The 14,224-nt window shown below is 42.5% G+C and overlaps 1 protein-coding gene across 3 annotated transcripts in view; it reads right to left on the bottom strand.

Moving 5' to 3' along the window:
* Positions 1–1,366: 1,366 nt before the first annotated feature.
* Positions 1,367–14,224, bottom strand: part of fynb (FYN proto-oncogene, Src family tyrosine kinase b) — a 98,639-nt gene continuing 85,781 nt past the window's right edge. For all 3 annotated transcript variants that reach the window (XM_028604527.1, XM_028604528.1, XM_028604529.1), the window contains 5 exons: positions 13,571–13,750; positions 10,287–10,363; positions 8,787–8,940; positions 4,171–4,302; positions 1,367–2,128 (listed from right to left, as the gene is read on the bottom strand). In XM_028604527.1, coding sequence (XP_028460328.1) covers positions 1,920–2,128; positions 4,171–4,302; positions 8,787–8,940; positions 10,287–10,363; positions 13,571–13,750 — 752 coding nt within the window. In that variant the 3' untranslated portion in view covers positions 1,367–1,919. The remainder of the gene's footprint in view (positions 2,129–4,170; positions 4,303–8,786; positions 8,941–10,286; positions 10,364–13,570; positions 13,751–14,224) is intronic.

Genomic DNA, 14,224 nt, shown 5'->3' with positions numbered 1-14,224 from the left:
GTACACATGTTCCACCAAAACAAGTTCCTTCCTGAGACTATTTCAGAGGCACCGTGGTGCCGTCCGGAGCTTAGGGCCGCCCATGATGATTGTGATTGGTTTAAAGAAATGCCAATAAACCAGAGCATGTTTTTCTCCCATCCCAGAATGCTGTGTGGACTAGCCAGCCCCTCCTCCGCAGCGCTGTGGAGGACGGTCTGGCAATGTAGCTAGGACCAAATAGACTTAAATAGTAATAGTCAAAATGCATAAAAATACATGTAATGGAAAGACAGCTTTCTGGAGTCTGAAAAATAACTCTGATGATGTCATTAGTGTTATCACAGCTTGGACTTGAGACTTATTTATAACTTATTATTCATAACAGAGAAACTAGTTGTGTCCATGGAGTTGCTTCACAGGGATGTAGTGTTTTTATTTAAATAGTTTTTAGTTAAATCTGGATATGTCTCTTGTGAATCCCATACTAAATATGTTTTCTCCTCTCCCATCAGACAGCGTGCTGGGTTTGACTTCACACACAGAAGTATGTCATGGTTTCAACACAAACACTGGCATGTGGAAGGGAAGTGTGTTGGAAAGAGTGTAAAATGTTTATTGTTCTTTTCTGAATTCCAAACGCCAAATCACTGAATTAACAAAACAAGTTGTGTTAAAAAAAAAAATGGAAATGAAAAGATATAAAGGAGGGAAATTAGCGACACTTAAAACCATTTAGCTGTACAACTGACACATAAAGGCTTTTCCATTGGCCCCGAAAACCATCTGCAATAAGATCAGATCAGGGTGGGTTGGATCCGTTTTCAATTCAGTGGGTTCCTTTGTGAATGCAAACCTTAAAATCTTTATTTTCAATTCTGAATTGCAACGTGAATCGGCCCCCGAGCCTCCTCCTGATCATACAGTACGACTGGGATCACTTTAAAAGGGTTAAATAAGAACATACTCAAAGCAAAGACTCAAAATACTGATAGAATATGACCGTGTCAGTAAAACATAAAAGAAGAAATAACTCGGGAGAGGAGCTGGTCCAGGTTCAGCTGATCCAGGTTCAGCTGGTCCAGGTTCAGAGATGGAGAGGAAAACGCCACCGTCCACGCTGACTTCCCCCGGGAAAAAAAAAGCCGTCCTGGCGAGGAGCGACCAATAAGTCGTACATACTCTCTTCTTAAATTAACTCAACCTTTCTTTAAAGACAGAAATATTTTCCACCCAAATTGTTTCCGAGTTATAAGCGAGGAGGGATATGTTCAAAATCCTCGCACGCTCGGTTCTCATTCACCAAAAATGTGAGTGTGTATATCGTTTGTAAAAGAACCTTGTCCCGTACAGCAACAGGCGCTCTGAGGAAGCTGTTTTTGGGGGGGTGCTAGAGAAGAACAGAAGGCCAATGGAGGGCTGCGTCATGCTCGTCTGAAGAAGCCTCTGCAATACGCAATACTACGAACCCAAAAAGTCAGGAATAAAAGCAATCATCTTTTTTTTTTTTTACACATTATGGAAAATTAGAAAAAAATATATGGAGGCTTCCAATTCAATTTCTAGAACATGATAGAGGAGCTGCAGTATAATACACGTACAACGTCCTTCTCTTCTTTTGCCTTCGTCATGTTGGTCATCATTATTTTGTGCAGGAGAAAATAAAATCAAATCAAAAAGCAAACAAATAAAACTAAAACAAGCCTTTCTTATTTACATTGAATACATTGCATTAACCCTAACCCCAGTTACCTCCGTCCATCCTCCACCTCCTCCACTTCCTGTACTTGGTGCAGACCCCGGCGGGGGCCCGGCTGTACAGATCCCTAAAATAAAGGCCTGACTGGGAAGGCTCTAGAGTTTTTGTAACAGCGCTGATTGGGCCAGTCCTGTCCCAGCCCCCCGGGCCAACCCCCCCTCCCCTGGGCGAGACAGGGGGTCTAGAGGTTGTCCCCGGGCTGGTACTGAGGCTCCGTGGCTGTGAAGTAGTCCTCCAAGAAGGCCTGCAGGTACTCGAAGGTGGGCCGCTCCTCGGCATCCTTCTTCCAGCACTGCAGCATGAGCTCGTGCGTCGAGATGGGGCAGTCCTGGGGGCACGGCATCCTGTAGCCTCGCTCCACCTGCTCCAGCACCTCGCGGTTGTTCATGCCTGGAAAATGAGGCACACGCAGAAGGTGAGTAAGTGCACCAGGGGCTCTTAAACCGATCGATGTGGCAGCTGCGTGGAGACCGACTGCTTTGATTTTGCCGTGGTGACCTTCCACGCAAACACAATCCCACTGCTCCCAGTCCGGTGATTCTCAATCTGCAGTCTCCCAATCAGTCTCTCCAGTCTAAACCCAAACCAGAGGATTCTCTAACGAGTTACCTTTGCTCCATTACACGAACCTGGAGTAGTTTTAATGTTGCTTTTTTTTTTTACTCTCACTCAACTACTTCATATTTTGGGAGAAAACTAATATTTTTACGTAAGGATGCACGCCCTGTTCTTTCCTTCTCACATTTCTACACTCAGACTGGTGGAGCGCTGATCTGCTCTAAAGACTCTGTTCACAGAGATTCAGATCAGACAAAACATCCGGGGTCCCTCTGTTCATTTCTTTTTTTTTTTTTTCACTGTCGGTATCTTGGACTGTAGTGAGCTCCAGATGTGAACACTGGTCTGAGGTCAGTAGCGTCGGGTATCAACTCTGTCTGTTTACACTTGCCTTCATGCCGACACGTTTAACACTAAATATATGCAGAATGTCAGGCATCACAACTACTGCCTCTTTTGCTCCTAATGTAAATATCCATAGTGCTTACAATGGGCCACAGGGCCAGGGCCATATGCTTCTGTCCCCATTTAATTAATTCAGTCTCCGTCGTCCTGACGGTTTAAACAGAAAGAATTTATATGAATGAATGAAATGAGGGTCGCCCCTCAGTGATCTCTCCGGTCAGTCCCTCCAGAAAAACGGGATCATGTGATCGCATAATTCAACGCATAATCAGCCAAATTCCGCATATTTATGCAGGGCCGCATTTTTTCAAATATGCCGCACTTTCGCTGCATAAATTGCCGATTTCCGCGCAAAATATGCGGGGCTTGCATGATTTCGCATTTTCGTTGCAAAAAAGTCACATAATATATCTTAGCAGAAAGTTGAAAAATGTTGCGTTTACTTCACACAAGAGCAGCCTTTTTCCCCTGTTGCCATGGGAACGTTATGAAGTGACATTATGAAGTGACATCATTGAAAAGCTTGGGTAAAATGTTGGGGGAAATCACTTTTTTTTCTCTTTTTCATCAAACCGCAGTTTTTGCAAGTCCCTCATGTGAGGAGGGCCCAAAAAGATGCTAAAATGAATAGCTGTGGATGTGGGGAGGGGTCCATAGAAAATGCCTTCCTACAGGGCCCAGAATGTCGTGCTACGCCCCTGCCCATCTGGACAAACGTGTGTTTCCCTCCCTGCATGGAGCTGCACTTGGAGTCCTCTCTGGGCCCGGTCCAGGCCCGGCCTCCCCCTCCATTTCGGTTTGACTTTCTGTCTGAGATGCAGTTGTCCCACAGGCGAGCGGCGGTAATTCATAAAGGGTTATCTCCCATTCTGGCAGGGAAAGCAAGGTTACCCAAGCATTAAAGAACCTTCTACGAAAGAAGGAGACATTGGTTGTTGTTTAACAAAAGTTACATGTATAAGTATCAGTGAGTGCAAAAAATCAATAAGGACATTGATAAAAATAAAAAAATAAAACGTTTTATATCCATAACCAGCGGGAGGGGCTTGTTGTCATAGAGACAGCTGTGTGTGTTTTGGTAACAACTCATACGGCCAGGTTTCTTCTTGTCTGGGCGCTCTATCCACGTGTCCTGAATGGCCCGAGGTGAAAGCTGAGTCACGCCCCGCCGAGCCGAGCCTCTGCTGTCTGTTTAACCCTTTTTTTGGACCCTTTATGTTTTTGTCGCTTTTTGACAATTTCTTTAGTCATTTTTGCTGCTTTTTTTGACACCACTATTACCAATTTATTACCACTAGTTTTACTCTATTTCATGGAATTTCTTTAGCTTAAAAAGCAGAAATTATGAATTATTCTGACTCACAGGAACATGCGTTGATTGGATAATCAGACTGGAAGAAAAAAACTTTGAAAAGGGGTCAAATTTGACCCGAGCACAACATAAGGGGTAAAACCCTCCCCCTCCTCACCCGGGTAAGGCACCCGACCCTTGGTGACCAGCTCCGTCAGCAGGATGCCAAACGACCACACGTCCGACTTGATGGTGAACTTCCCGTACAGCGCAGCCTCGGGGGCGGTCCACTTGATGGGGAACTTTGCACCTGTAGGAGAGCAGACATGAAAGAAGCTGTTAGATGTGGACATGTCAGCTTCTCTTTCCTGTGACCAAACACACGTTTGGTAACAATCTTCTCTGCTTCTCCTCATAGTTGTCAGATTCATCTACCGACCCTTATAGAGCTGGCTCAGGTCTGCCTCGGACCAGCTCTTAGTTATGCTGCTATAGTTTTAAACTGCCGGGGGACTTCCTTTGACACACTGAGCTCCCCTCTCTTTCCATCTGTGTGCATTAATGTCCCAAAAATGCTTGTCGCTAACTTATCCTCATGTCTTCTCGCCTCACAGTTTTCCTCGGATTAGGGTGGCACCTAAATCATGGTTGCAGCTGCCGCCGTGGTCCAGCTAGACACCCTGCTATGCCCCGCATCGCCCCACTACGTCCTGCTATGCCCCGCTACGGCCTGAACTGCTACAACTATTATTTCTAGTCACAGTTCCACTATGTTTATTGTTACTATAACTGCCACTGTTCATCATTCCAACTGCTATAATTATTATGAATCCTATTTCTCTCTATCTGTATATCTGTATCAGTGTCTTTGTGTCCAAAGCAACAGTGCCAGATGCCGCTCACCAAGAGCCCGGGTCTGTCCGAGGTTTCTGCCTAAAAAGAACTTTTTTCTCGCCACTGTTGCTCCAAATGCTTGCTCGGGGGAAATTGTTGAGTCTTTGTAAATTATAGATTGTTTCCGAGCTCGGAACTCGGACAACCTCGCAGTACCCTGAGCTCAAAATCCAACATGGCTGCCCAGTGCATCAACAGTAGTGAAAGCTGTAGTAACATACAGTTTATTAGCACGTCGGTCATATTTGTTTCCCACTAAATCAGTCGTACACAGTCCTGTCCACCGTGTGTCTGTGGACATGTTGCTAACATGTTATAAACTAGGAATTGCTAACAATGGCTAAGCTGGCTAGAGTTTAACCCCACAATGAAAAATCCATCTTGTAAATGTGAAGCTCCCTCAGTAGACATTTTTAAATCTAGATTGAAAACCCAGCTCTACTCATCATACTCCAGCCAACCATAACACACCATCCTCTCAGTGTCCTTCACAAACAAACCCATTTGCACTTATTCTCTTATGTTGCTGGTTTTGTATTGTTTATTATTATTGATTTAATGCTGCTCATTTGTTTTGTTGCTGTCTGTTATATCTGTGTTCCTTTAATTGTAAAGTGCACTGAGGCCATGTTTAATGGAGGTAAATGGAACACACTATTCCTACTGTTACTTACTCACTGGGGAACTCCACATTATACAGATCAAGATCAGTTTAGCCTGTCATAAGGAGGGAAACAAAACAGCAGGCTAGCTGGCTAAATTAGCATTAGATTAATCGTCTATCTATACAGCTAACGTTAGCGTTACTAGTGAACTTATTCATGGGTTAGCCCAGTGCTGTTAACCATGGTCAAAACAATCATACTAAAAAATAACTTTATGAGCGTGTTGAACGATGTTGTAACCTCATTATGTTACCCACCAAGCATTAGCATTAACGTTAGCTACTTGTCAACCAGCACATTGGAGTAAGCCACTGACAGGCGACTAAAGGAAACGACCCGTGTCTTAAAATAAAATAACAGATTTCTCTGGGTTTGACATTTGGTGGAAAAATTTGGGATAGTGTAAGAACACAACTCATAAAAATATATAACATTTTTAGATATTTTAATGCAGAAATGTTACATATTGTACCTTTACATGATTATTATGCTAATTTATTTATTTAGGTATTTTAATGCATCTAATTTAGGCTCATTTGAAATACTGGAGAGGAAAGCCGGTAAAGCCTGTCTTTGTTGTTTTCTTGTTTTTCATTATTCTTTTTTCCCCCCCGCTTTGCTGTACCCGAAAGCATCCCAGAAAAGTGGTAGTGTAAGCTTCTGGCTAACATACACTAACATACTAACTACTACTACTACTACTTACTACTACTGGCTAACATACGGAACAGGAAACCGATTTTCCTCCAATTGGAGTGAAGTTTTTTTCCTTTACTCTACTTTTAATTGCCAAAATATAATTAATAATTTATATACTTAAAAATAAAAAGGTTTGGATGAAATGTTCGACTGGAAATTTACATTTCTGCCTAGAATGCCTCTGCCTAAATCCAGACACCTGGTAGTACTCTTTAAATCTGCTTTTATGTACAAGGGGAGTATTGCACATGTGTTGCCTGAGTAGTAGCTCATTTTCATTCTGCTCAAGAAGCACCTATCCACTTCCAAAAGCTGAACAAGTGCAGCCACATGTGCTTGGCAATAAATAGTTTCATTCCATTATATAATTTGCCATGATACTGTACTGTCTGATGGTGTTGGTTCGACCAAGGCATATTCCACATAAGTGTACTTATTGTGGCAATATAACCTTTTTTTTTATTCTGATTTAGGAATGTAAAAAATATTTTTTTAAGTAAAAAAACTTTTTTTCAGTTCTATCTGGTGGCTCACAGATAGAAATGTGATTGTCCAAACTGTAAAGCTACTTAATGGACGAGTTCAGAAGGTTGATCACGTTACAAACACTGCTATAAACTGGGGTCGTGTTAGGCTGAATGCCAAAAAAAGAAGGTTACACTTCTTAAGGCAAAGCTTCAAAAACATTGCGCAGCAAAATGATTGCAACGGTCAAAGAATTCTCAGAATTGATGAGAGAATTTTCTGAGCACAAACAAACTGCAATCAACAGGAACAGCTGTTATGAGCTCAGACTGACCAACAGGGAGATGACGGACATTAACATTTACCGAGGACTGGCTAACCCAAACTTCTAATATAACCCACATTTGTAGCAGAATTTGAAAACCGTGTTTCACGAGGTGTTTCTGTTACTTTGTGTACATATTAAGTAAAGAATATGTTTCTATACTATTTATGTATACAGAACACCGTGAGTCTGTGAATGAACCATAGATGTAGATTTCGTTGGGGGATGCAGGGGATACCATGGAACCAGCACTGGAATTATTTCATATTTAAAGGAAGACTGAGCCTATAGAAAATGTGTATTGTATTTGGATATACAGTTTCTTCAAAATGAAAACAAGTGAAACTAATAATGAATGTGATATTTTGTTTAGCAGAATTACATTATGTTGTATCCTCTCCAATCTTTCCCATATTTATTTGCAGATTTTCAATGCTATATTCTCATAAAATTCCCTCCTCCCCCCCCGACTGATTATTGGTCCCCCCTGTGCCACCCCACTTACAAAATCCTGGAATTGCCCCTGATGTATACATCAGTCACATACCAGAAAACAATGTGTCATTCAGTGTGATTATCAGGAGAGGAACAATGAGTTTCCTTCCTCGTACATGTCTTCTAAACTCTCGTCTTGTTAATGTGGGCGTGTTGCAAATGTTGCGGTTCTGCTCCTGAGAGAATTTCCTCCATGACCTAATGCAGTCGTAGGGTATGTGAATGTGAGTGGGAGTATTACGTATGTGCATTTAACCAGAGACAGTTTAGGACCGAGACGCCTCGACTCAGAGTAGTTTCCTGTCTGCTGTGTCCCGCGGGTTTCTCCACCACCACGCCTCTTTAGGAGACTAGCAGCAGGTCCTGAGTGTATTAATTCCAACAGGAGCAGTGAACGTGAACACAGATTACGACCGGTTCTTTCGCCCTGTAGTCACCCAAGTAAATATTGGAACCATTCTTCACAAGCCACATATCTCCAGAACATTCGGACACTACAACAGTAATTTTCAGACGGACGGATCAGGAGAAAATTAACTTTGTTTAAGACCTGTTTCTATCTCAGGACCAAACTCTTGAGAGATCTGGCAACACAGAGAAGCTAACGTCAGCTAATGTTTTTAAACGCCCTACCTTTGTGGTGCCTTATGTTAGCAAAAGAAAATGTTAATAAATTATAAATTATACAAATAGACCAGTGGTTCCCAACCTTTTTTCCTTGGCGCCCCCCCTACTCATGTCTAAGAAAAGCTGAGCCCCCAAAACCGAAGTTGAGGTAACTCTCGAGATAGAGCCTCTCTTTCTTTTTTGATACAGAGGAGTTATCAGCACTGTTTCTCCGGCATGTTTCATTCATAAGATTGTGATGCCGTGGCGGCAGGAAAATTGAGGATACAAGAAAATATATAGTTTTCATACAGACTTTTGTATACATTAGATATTCTAGTGTATTATAATTTGTTTAACATGTGCAAAACATTTTTTTTTTACCTCAACCTCAAACCAGATAAAGACTCGCGCCCCCCCTGTGATCTTTGCCGCCCCCCCTGGGGGTGCCCGGACCCCAGGTTGGGAACCACTGAAATAGACGTTCACTATATGTTCCAATGAGGCCATGCCAGTTGAGGAAACAGGAAGTGTGTAATGTTTCATACCGTTGGTGCTACTTGAAATGCACTTATCACTTATTATACTAACATCGTTAGTATAGTAAGTAAGTAAGTTTGTGTGTGTGTGTGTGGGAAGCCTCACCTTGCCGAGCGGTGTACTCGTTGTCTTCGATGAGCCTGGCCAGGCCGAAGTCAGCGATCTTGCACACCAGGTTGTCTCCCACCAGGATGTTGGCGGAGCGCAGGTCTCTGTGGATGTAGTTCATCCTCTCGATGTAGGCCATGCCTGCGGCCACCTGAGGCACAGCACAGGGAGCACCGCAGTCTTACCGCTCAATACTGACACTGGGATTGGTTTCAGGACATCACATCTCAATCTCTACATATATCGGACATCACATCTCAATTTCAATAATCTCGGACATCACATCTCAATCTCTATACGCTCTATAATCTCGGACATCACATCTCAATCTCTATATTCTCTATACTCTTGGACATCACATCTCAATCTCTATATTCTCTATACTCTTGGACATCACATCTCAATCTCTATATTCTCTATACTCTTGGACATCACATCTCAATCTCTATATTCTTGGACAATTATGTACAATAATTATTCAGTGCAGTAATTTTTGCACTGTAGCTATACAATTATTGACTAGGTCTTTTTCTAAGTTAGGTATTATGTTGCTGGAAGACTTTTAATGCCAAAGACTTGTAAGGAAGAGTTGTTTTTGTCTTTAACAGCGATCGAAAGACAGAAAGGTAGAAACAGCTGTGTTGGAGAGCCTATCGGAAATAGTGCACTATATAGTGTGTTCGCCATTTTGTAGTGGGGTTGGAATGTTGTGAATTTCATAGTCCACTATAAGATACCCACAATGCACAGCTAATTTGAGTGTACATACGGTGTAACCTACATTTGACTCCTGTATACCACAATGCAACGTGTATACAACCTTTTATTATCCTCCTGAGTGCTCGGTTTGGTTCAGGGACGTATTCAAAGTATTTTTGTTTGTTTACATGATGCTCCATCACACAAATAACCGGCTCATCTACTGACGCAACGATACTTTCAGTGAGTGTCCGAAATCTGGTTTTGGTATTTAATAAACACTATACAGGGAATAGTGAATGACTGAATGATGGAACGGTTTCGAACACAGCTACTGAGTTACAGTGGTAAGGAGAGCTGAAACAAATATTAATAATATATATTTGGGACTTTGGCCTGAATTATGGATATGTCACCTTGGGTTTTAGGAAATTATAAGGGACATTTTCACTTTCCAGCATAGACCTAATGGAGAAATGAATCTGTAGATTAATATCACTAATGAAAAAATCTTTCGTTGCAGCTTGACTTGTAACATACTGAATTTATCAAGACAACATGTGAACATGGCGGAAGTGTTGAGTTTTTTTTTTAACACACGACCAAATTACAAAACAGGGAGGCTACTGACTAAACATAATACAATATAAAAACAAAGGCTAGTATCTGTAAGCCTATTTCAAATAAAGGCCTGATTCTCTGGGCTGAGGTCATTAGAGTTTGCAAGTTTCTGAAATCTTTTCTGTTGTTTTCAGGAAAGCAGACCAGTGAGAGGTGTACAGATAAAACGAGGTGTACCTGTGCTGCCATGTCCACCAGGTTAGGCAACTTCAACGCTCGTCCTTCTCCATCCTTCAAGAAGTCCAGGAGGCTTCCTACAGCAGACATAAACAGATGTCTGATTTCAGTCCACGTACACAGACAGACACTGAAGACTAGGGGGGTACCCTGGAAATCCAGAGTTCTCGCCCTTGTAGCCGAGCTGCACCAATCCCATCGGTGTATCTGATATAGGCGGGCCGGAGGCGAGCTAAACTGATGACGACGCTGCAACGTCGAAGTCCGGAATCGTTCAGTAAACATCGGTCGTAGTGTTATCCAATTGCGTGCAGTGATATTTTCAAATGCATGCTTGGTGCCGCCCCTCCAGTTGGGCCATTTTCATTACTCATAGCCAGACCCTTAATCTTTTGGATTTGGGTCTGGGGGGTCCCCGACTAAGAATTTTCGCAGTCGAATCAGAATGGTCAAGTCTTGCCTATTGTCGACTGATCGGCGAATCATGTTGGTTGGGGGCGACCGTTGGTCGCGGATCACGGAAAGTCAAACTTAGATCTGTTATGGGACGGTTGGATTTATTTACCCACTTTAAAAAGATTTATGAAAAGCTTCAAAGATTCGCGGCAAGACGAAAACGATTTAGAACGTCAACGAGCGCCCACAAGCACGGTATGTCGAGCGACTTAGAGTGACTGAAGAGAGCGAGCGGCGTTAAAACAAAATAAAACGTGTTTTCGCTGTTTCATTACTAGAAATGAGGCTGTAGCAACCATTTCACTATCACTAATGTTATCCACATTCATATTTAGACGCAACAAATGATATTCAACTACAAAAAACGCCTTAAAGTCGGAAGTTAGGACGGAAGTACAGAGAGTCGTGCTAAGAACACGTTGCTCTCGTCACGTTGATGTAAACTAGCTGCTTTCAGAACGCTGCAGACCGACGCGTTGTAGCTTCAAGTTTACACTCCTTTCCTCCAGAATCTTTGGTCTGAACTGGACTTTTCAGTCTCTTTTGATTCTAAGCATTGAATATTCGACTATTCGGGGGCACCCCACACAAACTGTATGTCTCATGATGCGTTCCAGACACAATTTTTAGCCTGTAAGCAAGCGTCAGCAAGCCGAGCTTTGGTGTCAGCAGACGGACGTTTATGTACAGCAGATTTGTGCGTCTGATGATAAAAATAATGACATTTGGCACACCATCAAAGCTGGCTAGCTAAACATTGTGCCATTGGCAGGACACAGGTTAGGCTACCTAACGTTAACGTTAGCTAGTGGCTACCTAATGCTAACGATAGCTAGCGCTAGCTGATATTAGCGATTTCTAGTCGGCGACATATTTTGGGCTTCATTTAATAAACATAACCTGTAGTAGTACACAATCGTATATGTATTGTTTTAATTACAATGTGCGGAATTACTTTACGTTGCCTGTCTATGTCTATTTATTTCTATTTCTCACCGTTAATCACCGGCGTCTGTACAGCATCAATAGGGGTCGCCATTGTTGTTTATGTGTATGTGACGTCAAAAACAATCTGGTACCAGTTCAGAGGTAGTAAGTTACGGGTTTGACCACCGTTCCAGGGCACTTTCACCGATAGAAGGTTGTGAAAACACGGGTTACGGGTTGCCTAACACGCAGCATCAGATCCATCAGCCAATCAGTGGGGCCCTATTGCCCCGCACCCCTACAGGAACTGTTTTTAATTCAGCAATTACCAACCACAAGCAATCCTCTGACAGCTGAATGTCAGAGACATGAGGTTTGTAATATGTCTGTTCACATCTACTTTTATATCATCAAAAATCCTTAGTTAGAATTAGAGGATAAATACAGGACAGGGGGACTTTATGATCACCACAAATACATTTTGGCATTCATCACATTTCACACTGGCTCTGCTTTTCAAAAACGCTGAACATGTGGCAACCACAGACACAACAACAGACACAGTGATGCACATCAAAGTTTCCATTCTTGGGTTCAGTGGTGTTTAATGTGCGTTTCTTGTGGGGTTTCTAAATGCCAGTGTTTTGGGAGGATTGTTGTTTTGAAGGCCTTAATCATCTTCAGTCTCTTTGAAACAAAGGGGTTTACTAAACCAGAACAGCTACTATTATTCTGACTGGAATGGAAGTAAAACATTTCTGCTGAATTGAAAAACATTTTGCAAATGTGCTCAAATACACACTAGCACACAACAGGCTATATATAGAGTACGCTGCTTTAGATTTAAAGCATTTTTTACGCTTTACTGTGCTATTGTATCATGTCTTTGCTATCGTGGCAACTTAGGTCAAACAGAGCAAAATGTTGAGACTAATCCTATTCATATTTTTGCTCCACAAGCAGTAGGGCTGTCCATCGATAGGTCATTCCATCTACAAACACTACATTTAGTGTGGGTATACATGGTCCTCAGAGGATCATTCTAAATGATTTCGAGGAACCCCTGACGTTTCTTCTTGTACCAGCATCAGGCAAAACTCTCCACTGGCACAAACATCCACATCGAATGTGCAGAGTTTTGCCAGTTTTGCTAAATTTATTAAGCATATCCCAGAAGGATAAATCCCTTAGATCTGAATGAATAATCTTTCCTCTACCACAGCCCTACTGCTCTAACCCTACAGCATGTGCAGACATGTATGACACATGAACATGTCTAGGCATTACTTATGCTGACTTTAAAGTTGTGCACCTCCTTAAAATGTAAGCTACGTCGGGGCTACGGAGAGATCAAATGGGGACCAGAAGAGACGGCTGTGCAAATTATCGCTATTTTAATCGCAATTAGGATTTCAGTTTCTAATGATCACAAAAACAGAAAAATCGAGAAAACGATTAATTAGCACATTACATTTTGCAAGTAATCTGTAAGGTTTGCAAGGTTTAGTGACTGCAAAAAATTGCTGCGCGTGAATTTGCCTGAGAGTGTAGCCAAAGTGTTGCATTAGCCTGGTGAGCTAACCGTCAGTATCAGTATCAGTTGGGACCAATCGATTTGGGTCTTAAAGGTGCCGGTACAGGTTCAGCTCTCAGCTTGAGACCTCTGCTAGTGGGGCCTTACAGTTTGGGTCGTTTGGCTGTTTTAGTTCTACATTTTGATACGGCTTTCCACAGTTCTGTTTTCTGATTGACAAAATGGAAAGAAACTTTTATTGAACTGAGTTTAAGAAACTGCATAGCCAACTGTGCAAAAAGTCATTGGGACTGAATTTTTAAAGAACTGTATCCATGCCTGTTGTGTGTATAATGTATATGCATATGTTTGTGTTCATCTACTGTACCTTTGCCCATGTACTCTGTGACAATGTAAATGGGCTCCTCAGACACCACGGCGTAGAGCTGCACCAGCTTGTCATGGCGGAGTTTCTTCATGATCTGAGCCTCCTCCAGGAAGGACTCGGGGGACATGGTGCCAGGCTTCAGAGTCTTCACCGCCACCTTAGTGGTGCCGTTCCACGTTCCTGGCACACGCACACACATGCTGGCATCAGCACAGAGGAACCGCGATTCATATTCAAATCACATCATTTCAAGTCAGACTCGCCAACCCTGCTGTCTAACTATAAGAGATGATTGGCAGGTGTGAGTCAACTGTAGTCAATAACAGGGGGAAAGTCTGGCTTTGAAATGACAATGAGGTAAACATGCAACACAGAATGAGATCAGGAGACAGTATGAGAATCAGCGTGTCTGTTATTCTCATGCGCAGAGGTTGTGCTGAAGGATAATTAAATGGGTACGAGATTTAGAGTGGACCTTGATTTGAAATGGCTTTAAAAAGCCAGGAGAAGGGATCCAGCAGGGCTTTGAGAGCCACAATACGCCAACACAGGAGCAGATAATCCTTTATAGGATGATTAACAAAGGCAAGCCTGTAAGCTCCTCACTGGTCCCATGCCAGTTACTGCAACACAGCAGGACCATGCCACCAATGT

The sequence above is a fragment of the Perca flavescens genome, chromosome 18 (assembly GCF_004354835.1).
Source record: "Perca flavescens isolate YP-PL-M2 chromosome 18, PFLA_1.0, whole genome shotgun sequence".
NCBI classification, from domain to species: Eukaryota; Metazoa; Chordata; class Actinopteri; order Perciformes; family Percidae; genus Perca; species Perca flavescens.
The sequence above is the reverse complement of the archived record's forward strand: the minus strand, read 5'-3'. Positions and strand labels throughout refer to the sequence as shown.